This window comes from Ostrinia furnacalis, unplaced genomic scaffold (assembly GCF_004193835.3).
Source record: "Ostrinia furnacalis isolate ACB-3 unplaced genomic scaffold, ASM419383v2 OfSCF0447, whole genome shotgun sequence".
Taxonomy (NCBI): domain Eukaryota; kingdom Metazoa; phylum Arthropoda; class Insecta; order Lepidoptera; family Crambidae; genus Ostrinia; species Ostrinia furnacalis.
Genome location: NW_021130686.1, coordinates 412095 through 436124, shown reverse-complemented (window position 1 = coordinate 436124; position 24030 = coordinate 412095). Strand labels below are relative to the sequence as shown.

Here is a 24030-nt window from a genome sequence, read left to right as displayed (position 1 = left end):
AATAATTATCATAGAGCACTGTACAAAGTTATAACCTGGAAACGTCATTCACAACAAGCTTACGCAGCAGAATAATCTTGTTTCCTTAGCCATTCACGAATTTAAAAAAAATACAATGACAGTACTGCTGACAGTTTTGATTGAAATGTGACAACAAAAATGTAAACAACGTTTTGTTGGAAAATCTTTTTAACATTCTCAGATTTAAATTTTAAAATGTCTAGTTTTCACAAAATAAGTGAGACTCAGACTAGTGTTAGTGGGACAAAACTTAAAAATAATTCAATTTATGTATCGTCTGGGATACCCTCGCTAGATCATATCGTAGGTTCGTATTGTTCAATCCTAACCTATAAATTAATAAACATGTAAAATTCTCAATAAAAAATATACAATCTTGCTATTTAAATTCTCTTTTAGGTGGAGGTTTGCCTTCCGGAGCTATTTTTGTCGTCGGTAAGTATAAAATTCATATAAAGTTTCATGAGCATTCTGGTATGCTTTTCTCATCATTAATTTAATTTGTATTTTATCTGTTTCAGAGGAAGATGTCTTAGGAAATTATAGTAGAATTCTCAATAAATACTTTCTTGCTGAAGGCATAATATGCAAACATGCACTTTTTATTGCATCTGCTGATGAAGACCCGCATGAAATTGTAAGTGTTAGGATTGTGATCTATACTTCTTAAAATCCCTTGGGAACTGCTTAGATATTGTATCTTATTCCAAATAATACTAATTACCTATTATTTTATAGTATACTCTTTTTTTAGATTAAATTTTTAAGGGATCAGTGTTTTTCTACATGTTTTAAATTATCTTCGCAAGCAGGCAGTACAAATATGTAATACCAAAATTCTTCATGTCTTTATTTGTTTTATGTTTCAGGTTAAAGAACTACCGAAGCCATGTGCACAACCCCTTGAAGATGATATAATTGACACCACTGAGAGGACTGACAAAATGAAAATTGCTTGGAGATATGAAGCTCTCAACCAAGTAGAGTCTTCCTTTGGCAGTACCACAAATTTTGGCCACCATTTTGATTTGAGCAAACATATTGAAGAGGATATTGTTATAAGCACCCAAATTTCATATAACTATCTAGAGACCAGTGAACAAAATGTAAATGGTAATTTATGTTTTTAATTTTTATCTAGATAACATTTCATTAGTATTATCTGTTTATACAATAACAGATAAAAAAATCATCCTGTAACTTGATTTATTTTCAGGTTTTAGAAATGGTCTTTACTTCAAGCTGTTGCAGAATATAAAAGAAGCAGTTAAAGATTATAAAAGCAATGGCAAAGCTGATAAAAATATACTGAGAATTAGCATTCAGTCTTTGGGGTCTCCTATCTGGATGGCTATGGACTGTGAGGAAGACTCCCATGAACATTATGGAAAAGATCTGATCAAGTTCATGTACTGTCTTAGAGTACTACTCAGGGACACAAGTGCTGTCGCATTTGTCACTATTCCATCACATTTGTTTGATGTAAGTAATTTTCATGAAAAATATTTATGCATTTTTATTGGGGGGTTGATTCCTATAGGTTTGTATAATGAGTATGACTGAGCATTTATTATTATTTTAAACACATATTTTCCTTAACCATTTCAGGATGATCACCTTATGAAAAGGCTCTTATATTCAATTGACAATGCAGTAAAAATGGAATCATTCACTGGATCAAGCAAAGAAACAAATCCGGTTTATAAAGACTATCATGGACTTTTCCACATAACAAAACTAAGTGCAATATATTCCATGGTGCCTTATGTGCCTCCAAGCCTGGATCTTGCTTTCAAACTAAAGAGGAAGAAGTTCTTAATTGAAAAACTGCATTTACCACCAGGTATTTGTGATTTCTATGAACCTTTGAAGCTACACCACTAGATTTTAAGAATTATTTACAAAATTTTAAATTATTTTTCAGAACTTGAAGAAACAAGTGAGAGGGAGCAAGATGATATCACTGCAACACCATACACTTGTGGAGGATTCAAGAAAAAAGACATAGATTTCTAAGTGCTATGTATAGTAAAAATAAGAATAACATCAATTGTTATGAATTTTAAAATATATTGCCTATTTTCAGAGCTTTATATTTTATTCTACCATAAAAGTTTTACCGGCGCTCTAAAGTTAACGATGCGGGCTCTCGTATTCACACATATTTGCGTTGGAGTAACTGAAGCATTAATTTTAAGGCTTGGTATTTCTTCTAAAGTAGGTATTTCGCGCTGTCAAAATCTGCGCGCGCAATTCTTCGCCGAAAACAGCGCGTCAAAGAGCTCCCGCCACAATTTCCAGCTACACAGTATAGAAATACGTAGTTGGTTAGGTTAGGTTGACTTCCTTCCCTTCAAGCGTCACACTCACAACACTTTCTACTAGAAATCATATCCAAGTGATACAAATTAAAACACCTTTCAGACTTTTTGGGAATATTTTCTAGAATCGAATAAATATAAAATATAACTGCAGAAGTAAACACGGTTCAAAGTGGCCGTGGCGTCGCCCGACCTTCTGGAAGTTCTGCGCCGGCTTAAAGAATTTCAAGATTACGTCACCCGACCTATCGGTAGGCCCTTGGGAGCTTGAGCGATTGGAATTTTTTATTATGATAAGTTACGCTTAGTAGCGATTATTTAGAGCTTGGATAATAAATTTAATTATAGTTGTTGCAATTCACGAAGCTTTGCATGTGGTTAATAACATTAATCAGTATAGGTACGCATCAATTTTGTTCAGTCTCTTTGTTTATCAATAAATAAAAATATCATACTAAAATTGCAGAAACATTATTTGTTTGTATTGGTCTGGGTGTTTTCTTTCTATAATATGTATGACGTATGTACGGGGTTCTGTACCTATCGAAAATTGCTATGAGCATCACACGCGGTTACCTGCGTACCTCTGTGCACTCATGGGAGTTTAAGCAGAGGTCCCTAGAGTTTGACTTTGAGCTTTGTTTATAGTCATTACGAAGCAGACTGATGGGAAACTGCACTGTCTTGAATTCGAAAGGGTATTCATCAGAATAACATACCCTATCGACAGGTATTTTTTATAAACAGAAATTGTGAAAAAAAATCGCTGATTTAATTCCTTTTAAATTTATTAAAATGTGTTTTTAGCAGTAATTTAAGGTTAATTTACATTATTAACGTATAAAATCTTTATATTTTTGTTAAATCTTTAAAGATATTCAAAAAAAAAGTCACTTTTACTTACTTTTTTTTAATTTTTCAGAACCTCATAACTTGTGAACGCGCAACTTTGGATGCGCGCTGATAGCGTAGGATTACAGTCAACAAGCCATAGAACAAGGCTTAAGTAGTTTCAAAGCAAGATCTGTCAAGGCTTAGTCGAAATCGACCACTTTATGTTTCATTCCATACAACGAAAATGGAAAATATTTTTTTCCATTCAAACTATTGGTTTTAGAGAAAAACTTGTGCAGCATTTATTCATCAGAATAACGTAACCTATCGATAGGTATTTTTTTCAAATAGAAATTGTGAAAAAAATCGCTATGTCCATAAATCTCAATTTCGCTCCATAGTGCGCTGTCCAATGTCCATGTTCCAATTTCAGTTGTTGCAATGGAAACAAATAATTTCTTCATAATGTCATCTAATCAACGATTTAATACTGTTATCGAAGTTAACGGATATTGGTAATCAGGTCGTGTGATATCGACTCAGTATAATCTAGAAAACGACCTTTAATTAATTACATCACTTAATTCGTCGCTACCATTTTATTTGTTAATCATTTGAAATCGTTTGACTGTGAAAAAAATATATTATTTTTTGTTTGTTTACTTTAACATCGTCTTAAGACGAAATAACATCCTCTTATAAGTTAGAAATGCAAGTAACGACATTGTCATTGAAATATCATTTCCTTCTAATACGAATAACAACATTGCCAAATGACCGAGGAAACATTGAGAAACAGCAAATTATCCCTTATTTTTATTATGCAATCTGCAATCTTATTGTTCGACCAACCCTGAAATACAGATGAAAAATACTAGTAACAGTAGTACAAATATTTCCGTATTACGACACTATTAAACTAAGACTGCCTTACTTACCTAGCTAGAAAATATAGTTACCTACTAATTAACAAAGTTGCACTAAGTAAGGGGGCGTCCATAAATTACGTGAGACAATTTTAGCCATTTTTCAACCCCCCCGCCCCCCTTGGTGAGATTTGGTGAGATTTTGCCTGACCCCCTCCCCCACCCCCCCAATCTCACGTAATATTTAATAAAATGCCTATTTTGCAATGTCTATGCTTCGATTCTATTAGATTTATATGAAAAAATCAGTAACCCAGTGTCGTCGTGCCACGCGCAGTGCAGGGTTCCGTAGGGTAAGTGCGCTAGTTTTCGTCCAATTAGCGGAGTTGCCAACTTTGTGATGCGAAATGAATATCTTAAAATACCCTTACTTGTATGTATCTTATGTCATTTTAGTCCTTATATAGTCTACTTTACGTTAATATTATATGACAATAAGTAAATACCACGGGTTTTTTTATAAAAAATATTTTATGCAAAAGAGGCGATTTCACTAGTTTCGTCCAAAAAAATCAGTTTTCGTCCTAGTGTACGCTAGTTTTCGACCACCGTGTAGAAAAAAGGGTGCAGTTGAATTATTAACTTAAAACCAATTCTACAATACAGTAACTATGGATTGTGGTATATCATTTGAAAGGTAATTTTGTTAGCTTTCAAATGATATCAAAAAGATTTAAATAAGTTTCTTACCTAAATTTAGGAAAATATTGCAATAGGTCGAAGGACAAATGGACGAAAACTAATCTACAGGAATAGCTAATTTTGGTTTTCGTCCACCCCAGTGCTTGCTCATGACGTCATGGACGAAAACACAACAACGTTTAAAGCTGTTTTTTGTTTTCGTCCACATCTTTTTAACGGTTTTTATGGGTTTATCACTGTTAAAAAGTGGACGTAAACTAAAATGTTTAATGTAATAGCAATAAAGATCATATTGGAAGAAAAAACATTGTATTTTGTAGGTCCATTGAAGTAAAATGATTATTAAAAATATTAACTAGGTGTCAGGGTTTCCGTCCACGTGGACGAAAACCAAAATCTTGCAAAATTGTTATGCTAGTATTAGTCCACTTAATTATCTAAGATTTCTATACAAAAGCTTTAATAAACCCTTAAAATAGTGTTTATTATGTTAATAATTAGACATACATGCCAAAAACATTACGTAAAGTAGCTAAAACAGTAATTAAACATACCATGAAAGTTCCCTACCGGCACGTTTTTTTTCTAACTTGACGACGTTTTCCATTCACCTGTGTGCAGCAGCAACTTCCGTACATTTTTTTGGAGTTATTACTTGTCAAATTACATTTTCATGCAGGCAGAACTGTTACTTAGATATTATAGATTGTAACAAGTCCAAACTTGCACGGAAAGTTAGACTTGTATTCTAATTTTCCGTATTTGTTTGTGGCAAGTCGGTCAAATGGACGAAAACAGGAGCTGGACGGAAAACCGGCGCAATTACCCTAGCTTCCCGTCGTTTAGTAAGACAAGCAATTGCTTTAACCTAGGACCAGTTTTTTGATTCATAGTTAAAATAACTAATTGAGAATGTTACTAGGTATGCAAAATCACTTGAAACCTATGTTACAGTTAGGCTTTTACATTTACAAATACATTAGTTTTTATTTCATTCAAAAATACCCAGTAGTTATGATTTTATAGGCATTCAAAGTTCGCTTAAATATTGAGTGCCGCCGACGGTCACGTGACCCCGCGTGACGTACATTCACAGTATNTACCCACTGCCCGAGATCGAAGGAATACAAAGTCACAAAGCACTACAAAGTTATAGTCCAGAAACGTCATTCACAACAACAAGCATAATCTTGTTTCCATAGCCATTCACGAATTTAAAAAAATACAATGACAGTTTTGACAGTTCTGAAATGTGACAACCAAAACGTAAACAATCTTTTGTTGGAAAATATTTTTTTAACTTTCTCAGATCATAAGTTTAATAATAATGTCTAGTTTTCACAAAATAAGTGAAACTCAGACAAGTGTTAGTGGGACGAAACTTAAAAATAATTCAATTTACGTATCGTCTGGGATACCCTCGCTAGATCATATCGTGGGTTCGTATTGTTCAATCCTAACCTATAAAATAATAAACATGTAAAATTCTAATAAAAACATACAATCTTACTATTCAAATTCTCTTTTAGGTGGAGGTTTGCCTTCCGGAGCTATTTTTGTCGTCGGTAAGTATAAAAATAATCTAAAGTTTGATGAGCACTGGTAAGCTTTTCTCATCATCAAATTAATTTGTATTTTATCTGTTTCAGAGGAAGATGTCTTAGGAAATTATAGCAGAATTCTCAATAAATACTTCCTTTCTGAAGGAATAATATGCAAACATGCACTTTTTATTGCATCAGCTGATGAAGACCCACATGAAATTGTAAGTGTTAGGATTGTGATCTATACTTCTTAAAACCCCTTGGTAACTGCGTAGATATTGAACTTATTTCAAATAATACTAATTACTCTATTATTTTATAACTTAATCTTATTTTAGATTAAATTTTTAAGAGATCAGTGTTTTTTTATTATTTTAAATTATCTTCGCAAACAAGCCATTGTACAAATATGTAACACCAAAATTCTTCATGTCTTTATTTGTTTTATGTTTCAGGTTAAAGAACTACCTAAGCCATGTGCACAACCCCTTGAAGATGATATAATTGACACCACTGAGAGGACTGACAAAATGAAAATTGCTTGGAGATATGAAGCTCTCAACCAAGTAGAGTCTTCCTTTGGCAGTACCACAAATTTTGGCCACCATTTTGATTTGAGCAAGCATATTGAAGAGGATATTGTTAAAAGCAGCCAAATTTCATATAACTATCTAGAAAACAGTGAACAAAATGTAAATGGTAATCTATTTTTTATAATTTGATTTGGATAATTTTTGTTACCATAGTCTGTAGGTTTATACTTTATATTATACAATAGCAGATAAAATAATCCAGTGACTTGAATTACTTTCAGGTTTCAGAAATGGGCTTTACTTCAAGCTGTTGCAGAACATAAAAGAAGCAATTAAAGATTATAAAAGCAATGGCAAAGCTGATAAAAATATACTGAGAATTAGCATTCAGTCTTTGGGGTCTCCTATCTGGATGGCTATGGACTGTGAGGAAGACTCCCATGAACGTTATGGAAAAGATCTGATCAAGTTCATGTACTGTCTTAGAGTACTACTCAGGGACACAAGTGCTGTCGCATTTCTCACTATTCCATCACATTTGTTTGATGTAAGTTATTCTCAAGAAAAATATTTATGTATTATTATTGGGGGGTTGATTCTTGTTGGGGACTATTTTTATTTGAAGAGTATGAGCATTTATTATTATTTTAAAAAACATATTTCCTTTACCCATTGCAGGATGATCACCTCATGAAAAGGCTTTTATATTCAATTGACAATGCAGTAAAAATTGAATCATTCACTGGATCAAGCAAAGAAACAAATCCGGTTTATAAAGACTATCATGGACTTTTCCACATAACAAAACTAAGTGCAATATATTCCATGGTGCCTTATGTGCCTCCAAGCCTGGATCTTGCTTTCAAACTAAAGAGGAAGAAGTTCTTAATTGAAAAACTGCATTTACCACCAGGTATTTGTGATTTCTATAAACCTTTGAAGCTACACCAGTAGATTTTAAGAATTATTTACACAATTTTAAATTATTTTTCAGAACTTGAAGAAACAAGTGAGAGGGAGCAAGATGATATTACTGCAACACCATACACTTGTGGAGGATTCAAGAAAAAAGACATAGATTTCTAAGTGTTATGTATAGTAAAAATAAGTATAACATCAATTGTTATGAATTTTAAAATATATTGCCTATTTTCAGAGCTTTATATTTTATTCTACCATAAAAGTTTTACCGGCGCTCCAAAGTTAACGATGCGGGCTCTCGCATTCACACATATTTGCGTTGGAGTAACTGAAGCCTTAATTATTAGTCACCCCACCTGCTCAGCGGAGCGCATCTCCCTAAAACCGGCGAATCTATTCACGTTTGTTGTTTATTCACATGCTCGCGACGCCGCTGTGATGCCATCGTAGTGGCTTTTTGTAATTTCTACATTTCTTTTACAAATACTTTTTATAATAACCTAATTAGAATCTAAAATGAAGTGCAAAAAAGTTTCTAGCGCTAAAGTTCTGTTTGGATTCTTCAACACATTGTTTTTCGTAAGTTTATTTCTTTATTTTCATACGTAATAGTATTTATAGTGTAATATTCCATCTTCGGAATCATTTCATTATGTCATTGATCGTGCATGGTCATGACTTGGTGTAAAAGGAGTTTAATTATTAAGATGACTATTATACTTATAGAGACTAAGTAGTAACATTAAAATATTGTAAGTAATTTCATTTACCTGATTAATAACACTCTGAAACTGTTAGTAATAGTCTGATCTGAATGTTCCCAGACCAATTGTAAAGATTCTTTTGTGTAACAAGTTTTAAAGGTTACCGCGACACAAGCTTCGCTTAGTGCGGTATCCGCTAGATATAAGGACTTTATGTATTTGGTTTTACTGGCAATAAACGTTTTATTTATTTTTTTTATTTTTTTTTATTTTAATTTCGAGATTCAACATTGAGATTTCGATTTTAGACTTGGTTCTTTTAGGCGGCTTTTCGACATCCTAGGATTATTCCTATGTCCATAGACACATTGTTTTCATAATAACCAAGCATCCTAAAAGTAGAATAAGCGCTTATACTATAGCATTTTCTGAAGTAAGTACATATTCGCCATTACACAGAATTACTAGATTTACCACTATAACTGTACCGCGTCTGAATGGGTGTAGGCGAGCGGCTTCCTCAAAGTGGTGTGCGGGTTCCTTCTGCTGATGGATTCTCCGCGGCTGCTGCTGTCGCGGCTTCTGGCATCACCAGAGGAGGGGTTAGAGCACGCGCCGCTGCATTACGTGGCGCTGGCGCTGCTGGCGGCTGGCCTAGCCGTGTGCGCAGCCGCCGCGCTCGGGTGCTGGGCGACGTATATGCCGTCTTACGTCATACTGACTATTGTGAGTAAATTTTTATGAAACTATCTAATTTTCTAGGCAATACTGTGATGCTTACCTTATTTCTGAACATAATTACTTACTTAAGTATTAGAAACAAGGCTTCCACAGAAAGCCTTTCTCGCGCGCCATATAAAATTTGCGTGCGTGTAAAAAGGGAGCTTTTTGCAAAATTTTCTAATAGAACTGACCAGGCGCGGATCCAGCCCTCAAAAAAGGTTGTGGGCACCCCGGCACAGCCACCAAAAATTAGCAAAGTGAGAGTTGGATCACTACATGCCCGGACATACATACATGCCTATCGATCTTATCAATAGATCATAATTAAAACAAGCAAATTAGGGTTGTGGGCATGCCCACAGTGCCCACAACGGTGGATCCGCGCCTGGAACTGACTTCTTGCAGCGTAATACAAGTACATATTCTATTATCTGTGGTGATAGTAATAAAGTGCTACTTAGTAAGAATAAAACTAAATAAAGAGTGCTAAAAAAGTGAAAATTAAGATTTTTACTTAAGTATTGTTTTATTTTATACAGAACAGGTCTTTCGGCATCAATTAAATAATATTAAAATGTCATAGACCTCGCCGAAAATAACTATCGGTCAGTAACATGTAATTAACGTTTCACGCCTCGAGATTTCGAACTCATGCTGGAATGTTTACATTATCTCTACTAAATCCGAACAAAGCGCTATTCACAATGCGTTTCCATATGCACTCAACGGTAGATGGATAATTAGGGTGTCACATTCATTGATGGCCGTGTTCCATAAAACACGAGCGTACGCTAATACCGGGCGTTACGCAATATTGAAGCGACAATGGCCGAACGGTGAAAGGTGTCGGACTGGCCGACTCGAGATCCGAGGAACGCGGGTTCGAACCCCGCCGCGGCTCGACTAGTGAGCCCACTCGTTCAAATGACGTCCACTGCTAGACAAAGGCCTCTCCTGAGTATTTGACTGGTCCCACGTTGCTCGCATCCAGGTAACTTCTCGCGACCAGGCGACCTTCACCAGATCGTCGGTCCACCTAGTCAAGAGGTCTGCCCCAGTGGCCATCAACTCCACGAGCTGTGCCCTGCCCACTAAGCTGCCATTTAAGTTTGACCAATTCTGCGGGCTATGTCGGTTTTACCTATTTTGGTTTTCCTGCGTATTTCCTCGTAACAAGCATAAATATTCAGCTTGCCATGGACGGGGGGTCTAATGAGGATCATTTCGATTTTTAGCTGTGAATGCAGATTTATAGGGCTAAGAAATCCTTAATACACAGTCCAAAAATTTTTGTTCTACGACAAAAATTGACGAAGTTATGGCCAAATTACTAAAAAAGTTCACTGACCGCCCGGCGCGGGGACGATGACGTCATTATATCCGATCCGAACGCTGCCGGCGTACTGCGTGGATAGAAAATATTTTTTTCTAGCCAAACTATCAGTTTTAGAGAAAAACTTGTAATGACATTTATTCATCAGAATAAAGTAAGCTATCGATAGGTAATTTTTAAAAATAGAAATTGTGAAAAATAACAAAAAAAATCCATACGCTCATACGATTTAATGGAACGCAGAGACGCGATTGGGGTCTCCGCGGTNCCATTTTCTCTGTTACCCGGCCTTAAACAAAACTGCCTTAATTATTAGTCACCCCACCTGTTCAGCGGAGCGCATCTCCCTAAAACCGGCGAATCTATTCACGTTTGTTGTTTATTCACATGCTCGCGACGCCGCTGTGATGCCATCGTAGTGGCTTTTTGTAATTTCTCTACATTTCTTTAACAAATACTTTTAGTAATAAAATAATTAGATTCCAAAATGAAGTGCAAAAAAGTTTCCAGTGCTAAAGTTCTGTTTGGATTCTTCAACACATTGTTTTTCGTAAGTTTATTTCTTTATTTTCATACATAATAGTATTTATAGTGTAATATTCCATCTTCGGAATCATTTCATTATGTCATTGATCGTGCATGGTCATGACTTGGTGTAAAAGGAATTTAATTTCGAGATTCAACATTGAGATTTTTATTTAGATTTTAGACTTAGTTCTTTTAGGCGGCTTTTCGACATCCTAGAATTATTCCTATGTCCATTGACACATTGTTTTCATAATAACCAAGCAGCCTAAGTAGAATAAGCGCTTATATTATAGCATTTTCTGAAGTAAGTACATATTTGCCATTACACAGAATGACTAGATTTACCACCATTATAACTGTACCGCATCTGAATGGGTGTAGGCGAGCGGCTTCCTCAAAGTGGTGTGCGGGTTCCTTCTGCTGATGGATTCTCCGCGGCTGCTGCTGTCGCGGCTGCTGGCATCACCAGAGGAGGGGTTAGAGCACGCGCCGCTGCATTACGTGGCGCTGGCGCTGCTGGCGGCTGGCTTGGCCGTGTGCGCAGCCGCCGCGCTCGGGTGCTGGGCGACGTATATGCCGTCTTACGTCATACTGACTATTGTGAGTAAATTTTTATGAAACTATCTAATTTTCTAGGCAATACTGTGATGCTTACCTTATTTTTGAACATAATTACTTACTTAAGTATTAGAAACAAGGCTTCCACAGAAAGCCTTTCTTGCGCGCCATATAAAATTTGCGTGCGAAAAGGAAGGTTTTTGCAAAATTTTCTAATAGAACTGACTTCTTGCAGCGTAATACAAGTACATATCCTATTATCTGTGGTAATAGTAATAAAGTGCTACTTAGTAAGAATGAAACTAAATAAAGAGTGCTAAAAAAGTGAAAATAAAGATTTTTACTTAAGTATTGTTTTATTTTATACAGAACAGATCTTTCGGCATCAATTAAATAATATTAAAATGTCATAGACCTCGCCGAAAATAACCATCGGTCAGTAACTTGTAATTAACGTTTCACGCCTCGAGATTTCGAACTCATGCTGGTATGTTTACATTATCTCTACTAAATCCGAACAAAGCGCTATTCACAATGCGTTTCCATATGCACTCAACGGTAGATGGATAATTAGGGTGTCACATTCATTGATGGCCGTGTTCCATAAAACACGAGCGTACGCTAATACCGGGCGTTACGCAATATTGAAGCGACAATGGCCGAACGGTGAATGGTGTCGGACTGGCCGACTCGAGATCCGAGGAACGCGGGTTCGAACCCCGCCGATGCTCGACTAGTGAGCCCACTCGTTCAAATGACGTCCACTGCTAGACAAAGGCCTCTCCTGAGTATTTGACTGGTCCCACGTTGCTCGCATCCAGGTAATTTCTCGCGACCAGGCGACCTTCACCATATCGTCGGTACACCTAGTCATAGTTCTGCCCCAGTGGCCATCAACTCCACGAGCTGTGCCCCGCCCACTAAGCTGACATTTAAGTTTGGCCAATTTTGCGGGCTATGTCGGTTTTACCTATTTTGGGTTTCCTGCGGATTTCCTCGTAACACAAAGTTGTAACAAGCATATTCAGCTTGCCACGGACGGGGGGTCTAATTGTAATTTATGCAATACAAATTACTAATACATATTTTAAAAAAATTGGCAGTACTTCCTGATAGTTCTGGCGCTTCTGCTGTGCGAGTGCGCGGGCGGCGTGGCGGCGGCGGTGTGGCCGCGCTGCCTCGGGCTGCAGACGGCACGCGGCGGCGCCGTGGGCGCGCTGCAGGCCTACTACGCGCTGCCGGACTATGAGGAGTTCACTGCTGCGGTGGACTTAGCGCAGACTTACGTAAGTATCGGGTAGAAGTTCTTGAGATGTGCATTGCAACTCCTCTGTGGTCTACACTCGTCCATAGAAATGTCTTGAGATGAGTAAGGCCCAGAACAGACGGTGAAACGCAACTGCAACGAAACTGCAACTGCTAGTTACTTTTGACAGTTTGAAACTTTCAAACTGGTCGCGTCATGTGTGGTATCTCAATGGACGCTATGGCAGAAACTTAGTTGCAACTCAAAAGTAACTAGCAGTTGCAGTTTCGTTCCAGTTGCGTTTCACCGTCTGTTCTGGGCCTAACTCTTCGTGGTCTATGGATAGTTGAACACTCATCCATAAAGTCCTGGGTTTGATTCCCATTTGACTGATTCATAGAAAACACGCGTCTATTAAGAATGCTATCAGCGAACGCAGGACGCCCAGCTTCTTAATTTTCTCAGCTTACCCCCTCTTGTAACAATATGGATGCAATAAATTTTGAGTATTGGGCCGACGATTTCAAAACGTTAAAATGGCAGGCAGTGGTTTTTATGAAAAGACGCAAAATCGCGTTTTGTTTTATCACATGTACATACTTCAGGTATCATTCTACAGACAAGCTGACGTATTATTCCTTCCCCAGCTGCGTTGCTGCGGCATGACAGACGCGCGCAACTACGATATGTCAGTATGGCAGCTGCGGCGCCTGGGCCCGCGCGGGCTCTCGGTGCCTCCCAGCTGCTGCGTGCAGCGCGCGCGCGACGCCTCCTACCTCAACCCCGCGCCCGTCAACCAGTCGCGCTGCCAGGAGCTACAGCCCAACCCGGAGTTTCGATACGTGCCGGTGGGTATTCTACCAAAGTTTTTGACTGGTCCGTGAGCTACGGCAAACTGGGTACACCTCTAATCCATATCTGTGGTGTACACCTAGACTCACTATTCCACTGAATTGCTGCGTGAACTCACTCACAGACTCAACCGTGCTACGGTACTAAGTACTCCCTTGAAGTTTCTTACGTCTCCGTCAATCAATTTCAATCAATATCAGTTCAACTGAAATATTAAGTATTACAGACATTACAGATAAAAGTTTGAAAATTAACGGCGCGAATTATTTTTAACCGACTTAAAAAAAGGAGGAGGTTATATGTTCGACTGTATGTATTTTTATGTCTAATCTTGTGAATGATTTTNTATTGAATTTTCTACAACAGTACTGATCCTCATTGTAGATAATTTGTGCAATTGGGGGGCACGGTAGTGCCCCCGCCAAGTCGAGCGCGAAGCAAACACTGCTACAAATTACTAATCCATATTTAAAAAATGTTGGCAGTACTTCCTGATAGTGCTGGCTCTTCTGCTGTGCGAGTGCGCGGGCGGCGTGGCGGCGGCGGTGTGGCCTCGCTGCCTGGGACTGCAGACGGCACGCGGCGGCGCCGTGGGCGCGCTGCAGGCCTACTACGCGCTGCCGGACTATGAGGAGTTCACTGCTGCGGTGGACCTAGCGCAGACTTACGTAAGTATCGGGTAGAAGTTCTTGAGATGTGCATTGCAACTCCTCTGTGGTCTCTTGGTAGTTGAACACTCGTCCATAGAAATATCTTGAGATGAGTAAGGCCCAGAACAGACGGTGAAACGCAACTGCAACGAAACTGCAACTGCTAGTTACTTTTGACAGTTTGAAACTTTCAAACTGGTCGCGTCATGTGTGGTCTCTCAACGGACGCTATGGCAGAAACTTAGTTGCAACTCAAAAGTAACTAGCAGTTGCAGTTTCGTTGCAGTTGCGTTTCACCGTCTATTCTGGGCCTAACTCTTCGTGGTCTATGGATAGTTGAACACTCATCCATAAAGTCCTGGGTTTGATTCCCATTTGACTGATTCATAGAAAACACGCGTCTATTATGAATGCTATCAGCGAACGCAGGACGCCCAGCTTCTTAATTTTCTCAGCTTACCCCCTCTTGTAACAATATGGATGCAATAAATTTTTGAGTATTTTATGAAAAAGGGGAAAATCGTTCTTTGTTTTGTCACGTGTACTTACTTCAGGTATCATTCATCAGACAAGCTGACGTATTATTCCCTCCCCAGCTGCGTTGCTGCGGCATGACGGACGCGCGCAACTACGATATGTCAGTATGGCAGCTGCGGCGCCTGGGCCCGCGGGGGCTCTCGGTACCTCCCAGCTGCTGCGTGCAGCGCGCGCGCGACGCCTCCTACCTCAACCCCGCGCCCGTCAACCAGTCGCGCTGCCAGGAGCTACAGCCCAACCCGGAGTTCCGTTATGTCCCGGTAGGTGTTCTAATAGTAAGCTGTTATATGTAGTTTATGTAGTGTGGCAGCTAGGCTTACTATTCCGCCGAGCTGCTGCTGGATCGCGCGCGCGACGCCTCCTACATCAACCCCGCGCCCGTCAACCAGTCGCGCTGCCAGGAGCTACAGCCCAACCCGGAGTTTCGATACGTGCCGGTGAGTATTCTATGTCTACTTTTACATGTCGGCGTTTTTCGAATGGCAGCTGGGCCTAAGCCTAAGCTCACTATACCAACGAACTGCTGAGTGTACCACTCGCGTGAAGTCTCCTAACTTCAACTCCGCGTCAATCTACCAATCGCGCTGATAGAAGTTGCGGACAAATCCTGAGCGTCCCTTAGTTCCGTTATGTGTAGGTGTTCAACAAATGCACTGTTCTGTTAACAGCGACAGCTGCTATTAAGATACCTACGCCTAGGCTAGTTGTGTGTACTCACCGACTCGACCGTCATCAATCAGTTTAACTGAAATGTTACCTACTGTTGCAGATAGTTTGAAAATGAACGGTGGTATTTTGTCTAATCTTGTTAATATTTCATTTTCAGGGATGCTATTCAAGACTCGAAGACTGGTATCAGAAACAATATCTGGTCTTCATGCTGGGCTTGTTCGTCATAGCGCTTGTAAAGTTGGGCATCTTGTTGAGCACTGTGTACTCGTGCGTTCGCCTGCGGAAGCGGAGGCAGGACATCCGCGCGTTTGTTATGAAATCAATCGACAACAAGACGAACGAGAACATTTACGACGCTAAAATGAGTTCGATGCACGATGAGCCGATCACCGCCAAATACATCCAGCCCAATAACTTCTACAGCCCCCGAGTGCGCAACCCTAGGATTTTTCACAGTAAACCCAACGAGATGATATGAGAGTTAGCAACGGAGATAAATGCTTTAGAGAGAAAACTAGAGAAGTTCTCCGATTACCTTTATAAGCAACAAGCAGATTCATTATTGTGGTGAAAAAAAACTGGATTGCTTTGCTTATAAATGAATAGTGTTCCGATTACTGATAGGTATTGATTGTGGCAGGTAATATAAGATACCACGAAGAGCGACGTAATTTACCAGATGGAATCAACCAAAACGAAAGAATCCAACAAGTTCTGTGCCTACAATACAAATAATGTGCCATAATAATCATCTCTAAAATCTCTTAAGTGTTTTCTCCGTTAGCTTCGTCATGAAATATAATAATCGAATATAAAACTGCCTAATTGATAAAAAAAACATGCTATGCTATAATCTAACTTGGGTACAATTTATTTATATTCTCACTATCGAACAAACAACTTATGCGCAAAGGATTTTGTTTTATTATATTCTAAATAGAACTTCGATAATATTGCGCAATAAATAAGGGAATTCGACCAAGGTTCAAGTCACCCAAAATTACAAAGCATTAGATACCAGTGTTATTACTGTTATTTGATTAAGTTATGTAGTTCATAAAATTTTATGATTATAAACTTTGTAAAAACATTACTTTTGTTTTGCAATCAAATCTAAATTTTACGAATTTACTATTAGTTGTCCATGACGAAAATTGAACAAATTAGTTGAATCAACTTAGGTTGGGTTACGTATGTAAAAAATAAAACTATCCATTCTCAATATGTAATATTATTTCAAAAGAATGTTCAAAAATTGGTCCTAAAGTTAAAACATTGTTAACAATGGCTCTGGAATGTTGTTATCATACACAAATTTCGTAACTATGGATTAACAGAGAGCTGAACCTTTTGCAATACATTCTTGGTTCGGGCGTTTTTAAGATATCTTGGATTCAAGCCATTTAGACATTTTCTTGTTTAAATCATTTTTAAATTACTTAAAACAAATCAGCCAAAATCCACACTATTAAAATCAATTTTTTTTAAATTAAATTAAAAGAACGCAATAGGCTAATCCAAGACATCCAAAGAAGGCCCAACGAGTGTTGTTTAACAACAAACATAATGCAAAACGGTGTACAAGATTATACTACGGTTTTGTATAGGAATGGTATCCAAAATTTACTCTCAAATCATGGAATAAAGGTAAATATATGAAAATCAACATCCTACAAATTCCAGATCCCTCATACCTCTTCCAAAATGATACATGAGATCCTTAACAATAACAATAATCTATATCTTTATAATAATTGATTCTATATTACCTATTGACCATTGAGACCGACATCACAGTATAAACTACTATTATCTTAGGTACAGGAATGATTTTTAATAAACCATAAAATTTACATTATTTTGAACTAAAAATAAAACCATATAATAAATCGGGTCGTTCCCAGGCGGATAGACATTACTGTTATTTAAACTTGAAGCACAAACTATGTTTCCATAACATTTGTATAGGCTATTAAATCAGACAGTTCAAAGATCAAAGAATATAAATATAAAAAAATATCGCATCACCTCAAATATAGTTTCTTTACAACTGCTATTGCCCCAATCGCTTTGCCAGTCGACAAACTCGTATGTCATACACTAGTAAATAATAATCGCAGGTCTTTTGTGCATTCGATCTTAGATCCTATCAACTCTTCAATAAATATACACTAACTATTACCTACTCTGTGGAAAATTAAAGATCAGTCGCGTATAGGTATGCGGGACTGCGTCCTGATGTCGCCTATGTCATAATACCGAACGAATCTTAAGACTACAATAAAATATTTACAAAAGAAGTATTAACAATCTTATGAGCTATAAATACTATGAAATGGATATTTTTACAATAAATAGTCTATAAAACAACGCGATCGAAATTATGGTAAAGACATCGGAAGATTCAATTCGACTACACTATACTTAATATGCCCCACACTACAGAACCACGTTAAATTCAGGTGTAAATTCGTGGTCAATAACTTTGGTCATAACTCCTCGAGCGCCCGAAAGATATGGCGGAAGCCTTAACGAGCCGCTCTCTCCGCGCTACATAGCAGCGTTCAGTTGTCGATGTGTTCGGAAGCACTGTTCATGCCGCTTCATTTCTGACGTATAATACCACTGTGTTTACACTTCCTTTCTTTTATTTTACAATTTCACTTCTGCCGTAACACTGTACGATATAGCAGATTCCAGAAATAATGTCCTAACATCATTTTCTGATATGAAATTATTGAATTTCAAACAGCACGCGAACCGTAATTGGAAGAAAATAGGTTTCGCTTCATGCTCGAAATGAGCTGAACGGTCTACTATTCGACCGGTCACACCGAGTCGCAGCTGCACCACAGAAAAACGAAGAAACCTTTCGATCCGTATTCCTATCACTTTCGCACCTCAGCCTGGAGCCTTATGTCGTACACCGGTAGAGCCGAGATTCAGGGCGCTTAGAGTATATCATTGAGGAAGGAGTTATCGAGCGAGTTGAGCAGCTCCTGAGCGGTGATGGAAGACGCGTCGGCGGAGGGCATGTTGTCGAGGAAGTCCAGGTTGAAGTCGGCCTGCGCGCCGAAGGGCCCGGCGTGCAGCGGCGCGAAGGCGTGCGCCTGCGGGTGCGCCTGGTGCTGCGCCGGGCCCGCGCCGCCTGGGCCCGCGCCGCCCGGGCCCANTGCTGCGCCGGGCCCGCGCCGCCCGGGCCGCCGCCGCCCTGCATCGACATGCTCTGAGACTGCGACATGTGGATGTTCGGCATCTGGGGAAGAGACAATCATTTTAGAACAAAGTTGCTTGGATGGCCAGCTATACAGGGTGTTAGGAAAATGGGTATATGAGCCGACACTAGCCCATGTTAACATGACCATATAAATGGTATGGTGAAATCAGAAATTTGATATAATCATTTCAATTTTTTTAATTTTCATACAAAATAAATTTTATAAAATCCGATTTGTATGAAAATTAAAATAATTAAAATGAAGATATCAATTTTCTGACTTTACCATACCATTTATATGCCCATGTTAACATGGGCTAGTGTCGGCTCATATACCCATTTACCTAACACCCTGTATATTCAGCTTTTTAATACATTATTTATTATTAAACTTTATTCAAGACATAAAATTATAAAACAAATTATATTTGTTCGCGATAAACTCAAAACGTACTGAATGGCTTTTCGTGTGGTTATCATAGGTACTGTTTCATGAGGAAGGTTTTTAAGTATATTTCTGTAACAGACCGAAATTCAGATGGGCGAAGCCGCGGGCTTAAGCTAACATATACCGCATATACGCATCTGAATATCCGTATAATATTAAGATCAACGAACACTAAAATTTACTTAGAGGTCTTAAATATTACGTACCTGTCCTTGAACACTCATCATTTGATTTTGCTGCATAATAAGATGCGACATCGAGTTCTGTTGTTGATTTGATGCTCTGAAATAAAAAGAAGAATATTTTATGAACATAATCGATATATTAAAACCCTATTTAATATTATAATATCGCTTAACATTGATGATGTCCTTCATGCATTTCATATCTCGTGCTGCTATTTTTAATGTTGGAAAAACCAAAACCGCTTCAGTTTACATACGAGTGCTAAATATAATACATTTTATTAATTACAGAGTCAATATTGTAATATCACATTAGGATTATAATATTAATATACTTAAATATTATTTACTAGCTTTCCGCCCGCGGCTTCGCCCGCGTGGAATTATGTCTGTCACAGAAAAACCTTATCGCGCGCGTCCCTGTTTCAAAAACTGGGATAAAAACTATCCTATGTCCTTTCCCGGGACTCAAACTATCTCTATGCCAAATTTCATCAAAATCGCTTCAATGGTTTAGGCGTGAAAGCGTAACAGACAGACAGAGTTACTTTCGCATTTATAATATTAAGTATAGATTTTAATATTATTTTAAAATAATACAATACACTGCTAAGCAAAATATTTATTTAGCACCAAGTCACGTAGGCAAGACCTTCGCTTGGTGCCGCGACTGGTCAGTAGTTTTGCCTCAAATCGCGTAATGTGGCATACAGACTTACGGCTAAATAGCTTATCTATCCGTGAATTCATATAAAATTATTAGTAGTCGTTGATATCGTTTTTCAATAAAATAAAAAATAAATTCATGCCCTATTAAAAAAAAATAATTCATAAGGTTAGGGATAACATATCCTAATCCTTATCGGTCCTCCTAAGTCAGCAGGTATGTGATTCAGATTTGTATGCTTTTTCACATCATAATATGTAAATTTCACCCCTCCCGTGCCGTTCCCATACCTCAGTCACTCACTGAGTTAACCGCGAGACCACAGATCACAGAAACTAAAGGGAGATGTGCCAAAGGGGCGGGGCCAGTGTCGCAGCAATATGCCCAAAAACAGAACACATTTCTGCAGACGTCATAATGTAAACAGTTTACATTGCTTGCGTAGTACTAAAGATTATTCGAACGTTAAGTACCGATACCGCAGTGGATAATGAGCACATATTTTGATTACTTTGTTTATGTCGAACTCAGCGCATTAGTTGGCATCTCTCTATATCATAAATGACTAATATACGGCGGGTTCTATACGAATGTTTGTACATACCTTTGCTGCTGGTGCTGCATGAGCTGCTGCTGCTGCAGCCGCGCCTGCTGCAGCTGCATCTGCTGCTGCTGCTGCTGGCTCATGCCGCCGCCCATGCCGCCCATGCCGAAACCACCTACAAAATACGTTTTTAATTAGTAAATGTTACACAAACATTGTGATATCGAAACAGGTGTTAACGAAGTTTAACGACGTTATTCAACATCTAATGGGGTACGCTTCCTTTTTGTAACCCGCTCGATCCCAGCAGAAATACTTTCGTAGACCAATATCGAGCTGGGAAAGTTATGCAAAAACTGAGGTCATCCGCTCGTATAAGTGTATGTCACCAAAAACATGTCATCTCGTCTTGTATTGTGGTTTACTTTTACATGTAAGTAAATTTAAAAAACCCATGCTATATCCACCAAGATACCTACGTGCTCTGCCTAGTTTAAGACCCACTGTTATTTTTTGTTGTAATCTTGTAATGCAGAATGTAACCTATGCCTATTGAAATAAATATATTTTCATTTTCGTACTCTTTGAATGCCCTCGAAACAACTCACCTTGATGATGATGCGGGAACTGCTGTCGCGCGGCGGCCTGCTGCTGCTGCATGAGCATATGACGCCACTCGGGCGAGTACTGGCGCGCGTGCGGTGGGAACGGCCGGGGCGCCGCCGCCGGGGCCCGCCGCGCGCCCGGCCCGGGGCCCACGCCGGGGCCCACACCCACGCCCGGGCCCACACCCACTCCTGGGCCCACTCCCGGGCCCACGAAGCGCGCCTTGTACTCCGGCGGCGGCGGCCGCATCTGCTGCTGTTGCGCGCGCAACATGTGCTGCTGCTGTTGCTGCAGCATTTTCGCCTGCTGCTCGCGGGATATGCCCGCCGCTGCCACGCCTGGAACATTGCAAAAGTTGTTAATTGTTTGACTATGATTTAGCGGAACCCAGTTGAATGCTTTTTTTCGAAAACTATCCTCATTGCTTTTAATTAAGACCTAGTGCATTGCTATTGCTAGTATACAGTATTATGGATCGCATTGCCCAAACATGAGTCGCCTACTTTGTGGCAAGTTATTTTGTCAAATTGCATACTTCAGAGGTAAACGAATGACGATGTGCATCACAATATGTATGCATGTAAAGTATTGTAAGGATTATGTTTAAGTGGAAGACATTAATGTAAAGCCCAGAACAGACGGTGAAACGCAACTGCAACGAAACTGCAACTTTGTGTAGATTCTGATGAATGATACTGAAACTGAAAGTTTCAAACTGGTCGCGTCATGTGTGGTCTCTCAACGGACACTAAGGCAGAAACTTAGATGCAACTCAAATGTAACTAGCAGTTGCAGTTTCGTTGCAGTTGCGTTTCACCGTCTCTTCTGGGCCTACGTAACAATTGGAGTGAAATTGCCATTTTGGTTCAGACACTTATTCTAATTCTTTCACGAAACAATAGAATCAGAATCTGATGAACCAAATAAATCAATGGGACGTGTAAAAGTGCTTTTTAAAAGCCTACTTGCATTGCATAAATGAATTTTGAATGTGTGTTTCTGTAGCGTGTCTTACCGAGCGGCTGGCCCTGCGCCTGCTGCTGCTGCGGCGGCTGCGCGCCGGGCCGCGCGCGCATGGGCTGCGAGAAGTTCATGCTCTGCGACTGCGACACCGAGTACGAGTCGCACCCATTGCCTGGAACACACAATACACGTTACAACGGGAAAATTTACCATAGGCGTTCTCAGCTATAGTCTGGTCTGCGAGCACGTAGAATTTTGTCCAATGACCCCAAGCTACCCATCCTTCTCGCTCGCGCGTAATTATGTTGCTATCGCGCTCGCACACTTATTGCAGGTGCCAGTCGCACAGTCGCGACAGCAATATAATTACGCGCGAGCGATAAGAATGGGTAGCTAGGGAATGGGTCATTGGACAAAATTCTACGTGCTCACAGACCGGGCTTTAGAAGGAGCACCTTATAGCCCAGTGCAGTGATGGCCAAGAATAGACCGCGGTCTACCGGTCGACCGCGAAGACGATTTTGGTAGCCCGCCAGAGTTAAATAAACTGAACAGAATGATTGAAAATTAAAAATGTTTTATTTCACTATTTTCAAAGTTTTGGGTCTATCTGTCACCGTGAGGGATAGCAACATTCAAATCATCGGATAACGTTTTTCGGGGTAACCGCGCTGGAGATCAAATCCGATTTTTAGACCAGCTTTGGCTTGGATGAAATATAAAGTTTGTAGGAACATCTCATTGCCAGGGGGGAGGGACAGCTGCTCTTCTCAGCCCTATCCTTGGTACCCCCAAGTTGACTACAACAAATAGCTTCTGAAGTTTAAAACAGCCTTTGCCAGTTTCATCATAACAACGCTACTTGTGATTGCAGATTCGAATCCACTAGGGAGAATTTGAAATGAACTCGAGTATTTACTCGTTCTTCTGGAGTCACGGATTTAATGAAGCATGTTCTGTATAATTAGGTATATTCAAATAATGTTTCATTGTTATCTTGTCGCCTAGTGATATACATAAATATCAACTCTTGTCGATATTATGTAATACAACTGTTAAGTTTGGGGCGAGGTCTAATTACCTAGATTGTTAGAACAATATTGTCTTTTCTTTAGACTAGATTCATTGATTTTGTCTATTAATCGGGTGTATGGCAAGCAAAGTGTGCTGTCTGACGACATTGTCGGTACAGCATAAAGTTATATCGACAGGTGTTGATGTGTAGCCAGCCACAATTACATAAAAATTATCCTCATTTCCATTTTATAATAAAACGAGGACAAATAAATAATATTGATTACGGCTATAATACATCATAGTGGCCACCTACTTTTATATCATTACTTGCTAAGATATTCGAAGGAAAGGAAAGGTTTTATAAAATAGATCAATTAATTAATTTGTTTATCTCCAAATACATAGGTACTCTGCAATATTGGGACTTGATTAGAGGCAGTAAGTTTGAGTAATCGTTACAATAAACACGTCGCGAGTGTCATCCCCTCGCGTGCGGCGGGTTGGCGCATTCTCGGCGAGCGTCAACCTCGCCCTCCCCTCCCGGCCGCGTCACAACTACTACCACTATACGACTATACGCTGCTATGTTGCCATGCGACCTTCCGACACACGACTAATACTTCACTAGCAGACCATGCGCTAAACTAATAAGCTTTATCAGCAGTAAACCAGTGTCTCTGATTACCATCTGATTTAAACATAAACATTCCTTGAGAATATGTTAACAATTATCTTACGCGTATTGCTATACGCTACATGCTAACATGATTGTGTTTAAAACAAAAACATAGTGTCTACTTTCCTGAAAGAAAGTAGATCCAAGCATTATCATATACCA

General features: G+C 39.1%; 4 protein-coding genes across 6 annotated transcripts in view; 3 read left to right on the top strand and 1 right to left on the bottom strand.

The window, feature by feature from the left end:
• The first annotated feature begins 129 nt into the window (after positions 1-129).
• Positions 130-2108, top strand: LOC114365128 (elongator complex protein 4-like). The gene is made up of 7 exons (XM_028321621.1): positions 130-328; positions 421-456; positions 543-658; positions 891-1134; positions 1238-1503; positions 1630-1864; positions 1946-2108. The coding sequence occupies exons 1-7, from the start codon at positions 217-219 to the stop codon at positions 2035-2037; spliced, it is 1101 nt and encodes a 366-aa protein (XP_028177422.1). The 5' UTR covers positions 130-216; the 3' UTR covers positions 2038-2108.
• Positions 2109-5981: 3873 nt separating this feature from the next.
• Positions 5982-8701, top strand: Elp4 (Elongator complex protein 4). Its single transcript, XM_028321609.1, has 7 exons — positions 5982-6183; positions 6274-6309; positions 6394-6509; positions 6744-6987; positions 7103-7368; positions 7500-7734; positions 7816-8701. The coding sequence occupies exons 1-7, from the start codon at positions 6072-6074 to the stop codon at positions 7905-7907; spliced, it is 1101 nt and encodes a 366-aa protein (XP_028177410.1). The 5' UTR covers positions 5982-6071; the 3' UTR covers positions 7908-8701.
• Positions 8702-8899: 198 nt separating this feature from the next.
• Tsp68C (Tetraspanin 68C) lies at positions 8900-17174 on the top strand. Of its 3 annotated transcripts, none has more exons than XM_028321651.1 (5): positions 10841-11052; positions 11412-11630; positions 14172-14354; positions 14933-15133; positions 15700-17174. In XM_028321651.1, the coding sequence occupies exons 1-5, from the start codon at positions 10990-10992 to the stop codon at positions 16021-16023; spliced, it is 990 nt and encodes a 329-aa protein (XP_028177452.1). In that variant the 5' UTR covers positions 10841-10989; the 3' UTR covers positions 16024-17174. The 3 variants fall into 3 exon arrangements, with proteins under 3 accessions (XP_028177464.1, XP_028177452.1, XP_028177459.1); XM_028321658.1 differs by lacking the exons at positions 14172-14354; positions 14933-15133 and adding exons at positions 12692-12874; positions 13482-13682; XM_028321663.1 differs by lacking the exons at positions 10841-11052; positions 11412-11630 and adding an exon at positions 8900-9172.
• LOC114365081 (neurogenic protein mastermind) overlaps positions 16937-24030 on the bottom strand; it is a 30614-nt gene continuing 23520 nt past the window's right edge. The window contains 6 exon segments of the mRNA XM_028321545.1: positions 16937-18735; positions 18738-18801; positions 19417-19492; positions 20667-20781; positions 21215-21550; positions 22228-22347. Coding sequence (XP_028177346.1) covers positions 18497-18735; positions 18738-18801; positions 19417-19492; positions 20667-20781; positions 21215-21550; positions 22228-22347 — 950 coding nt within the window. The 3' untranslated portion in view covers positions 16937-18496.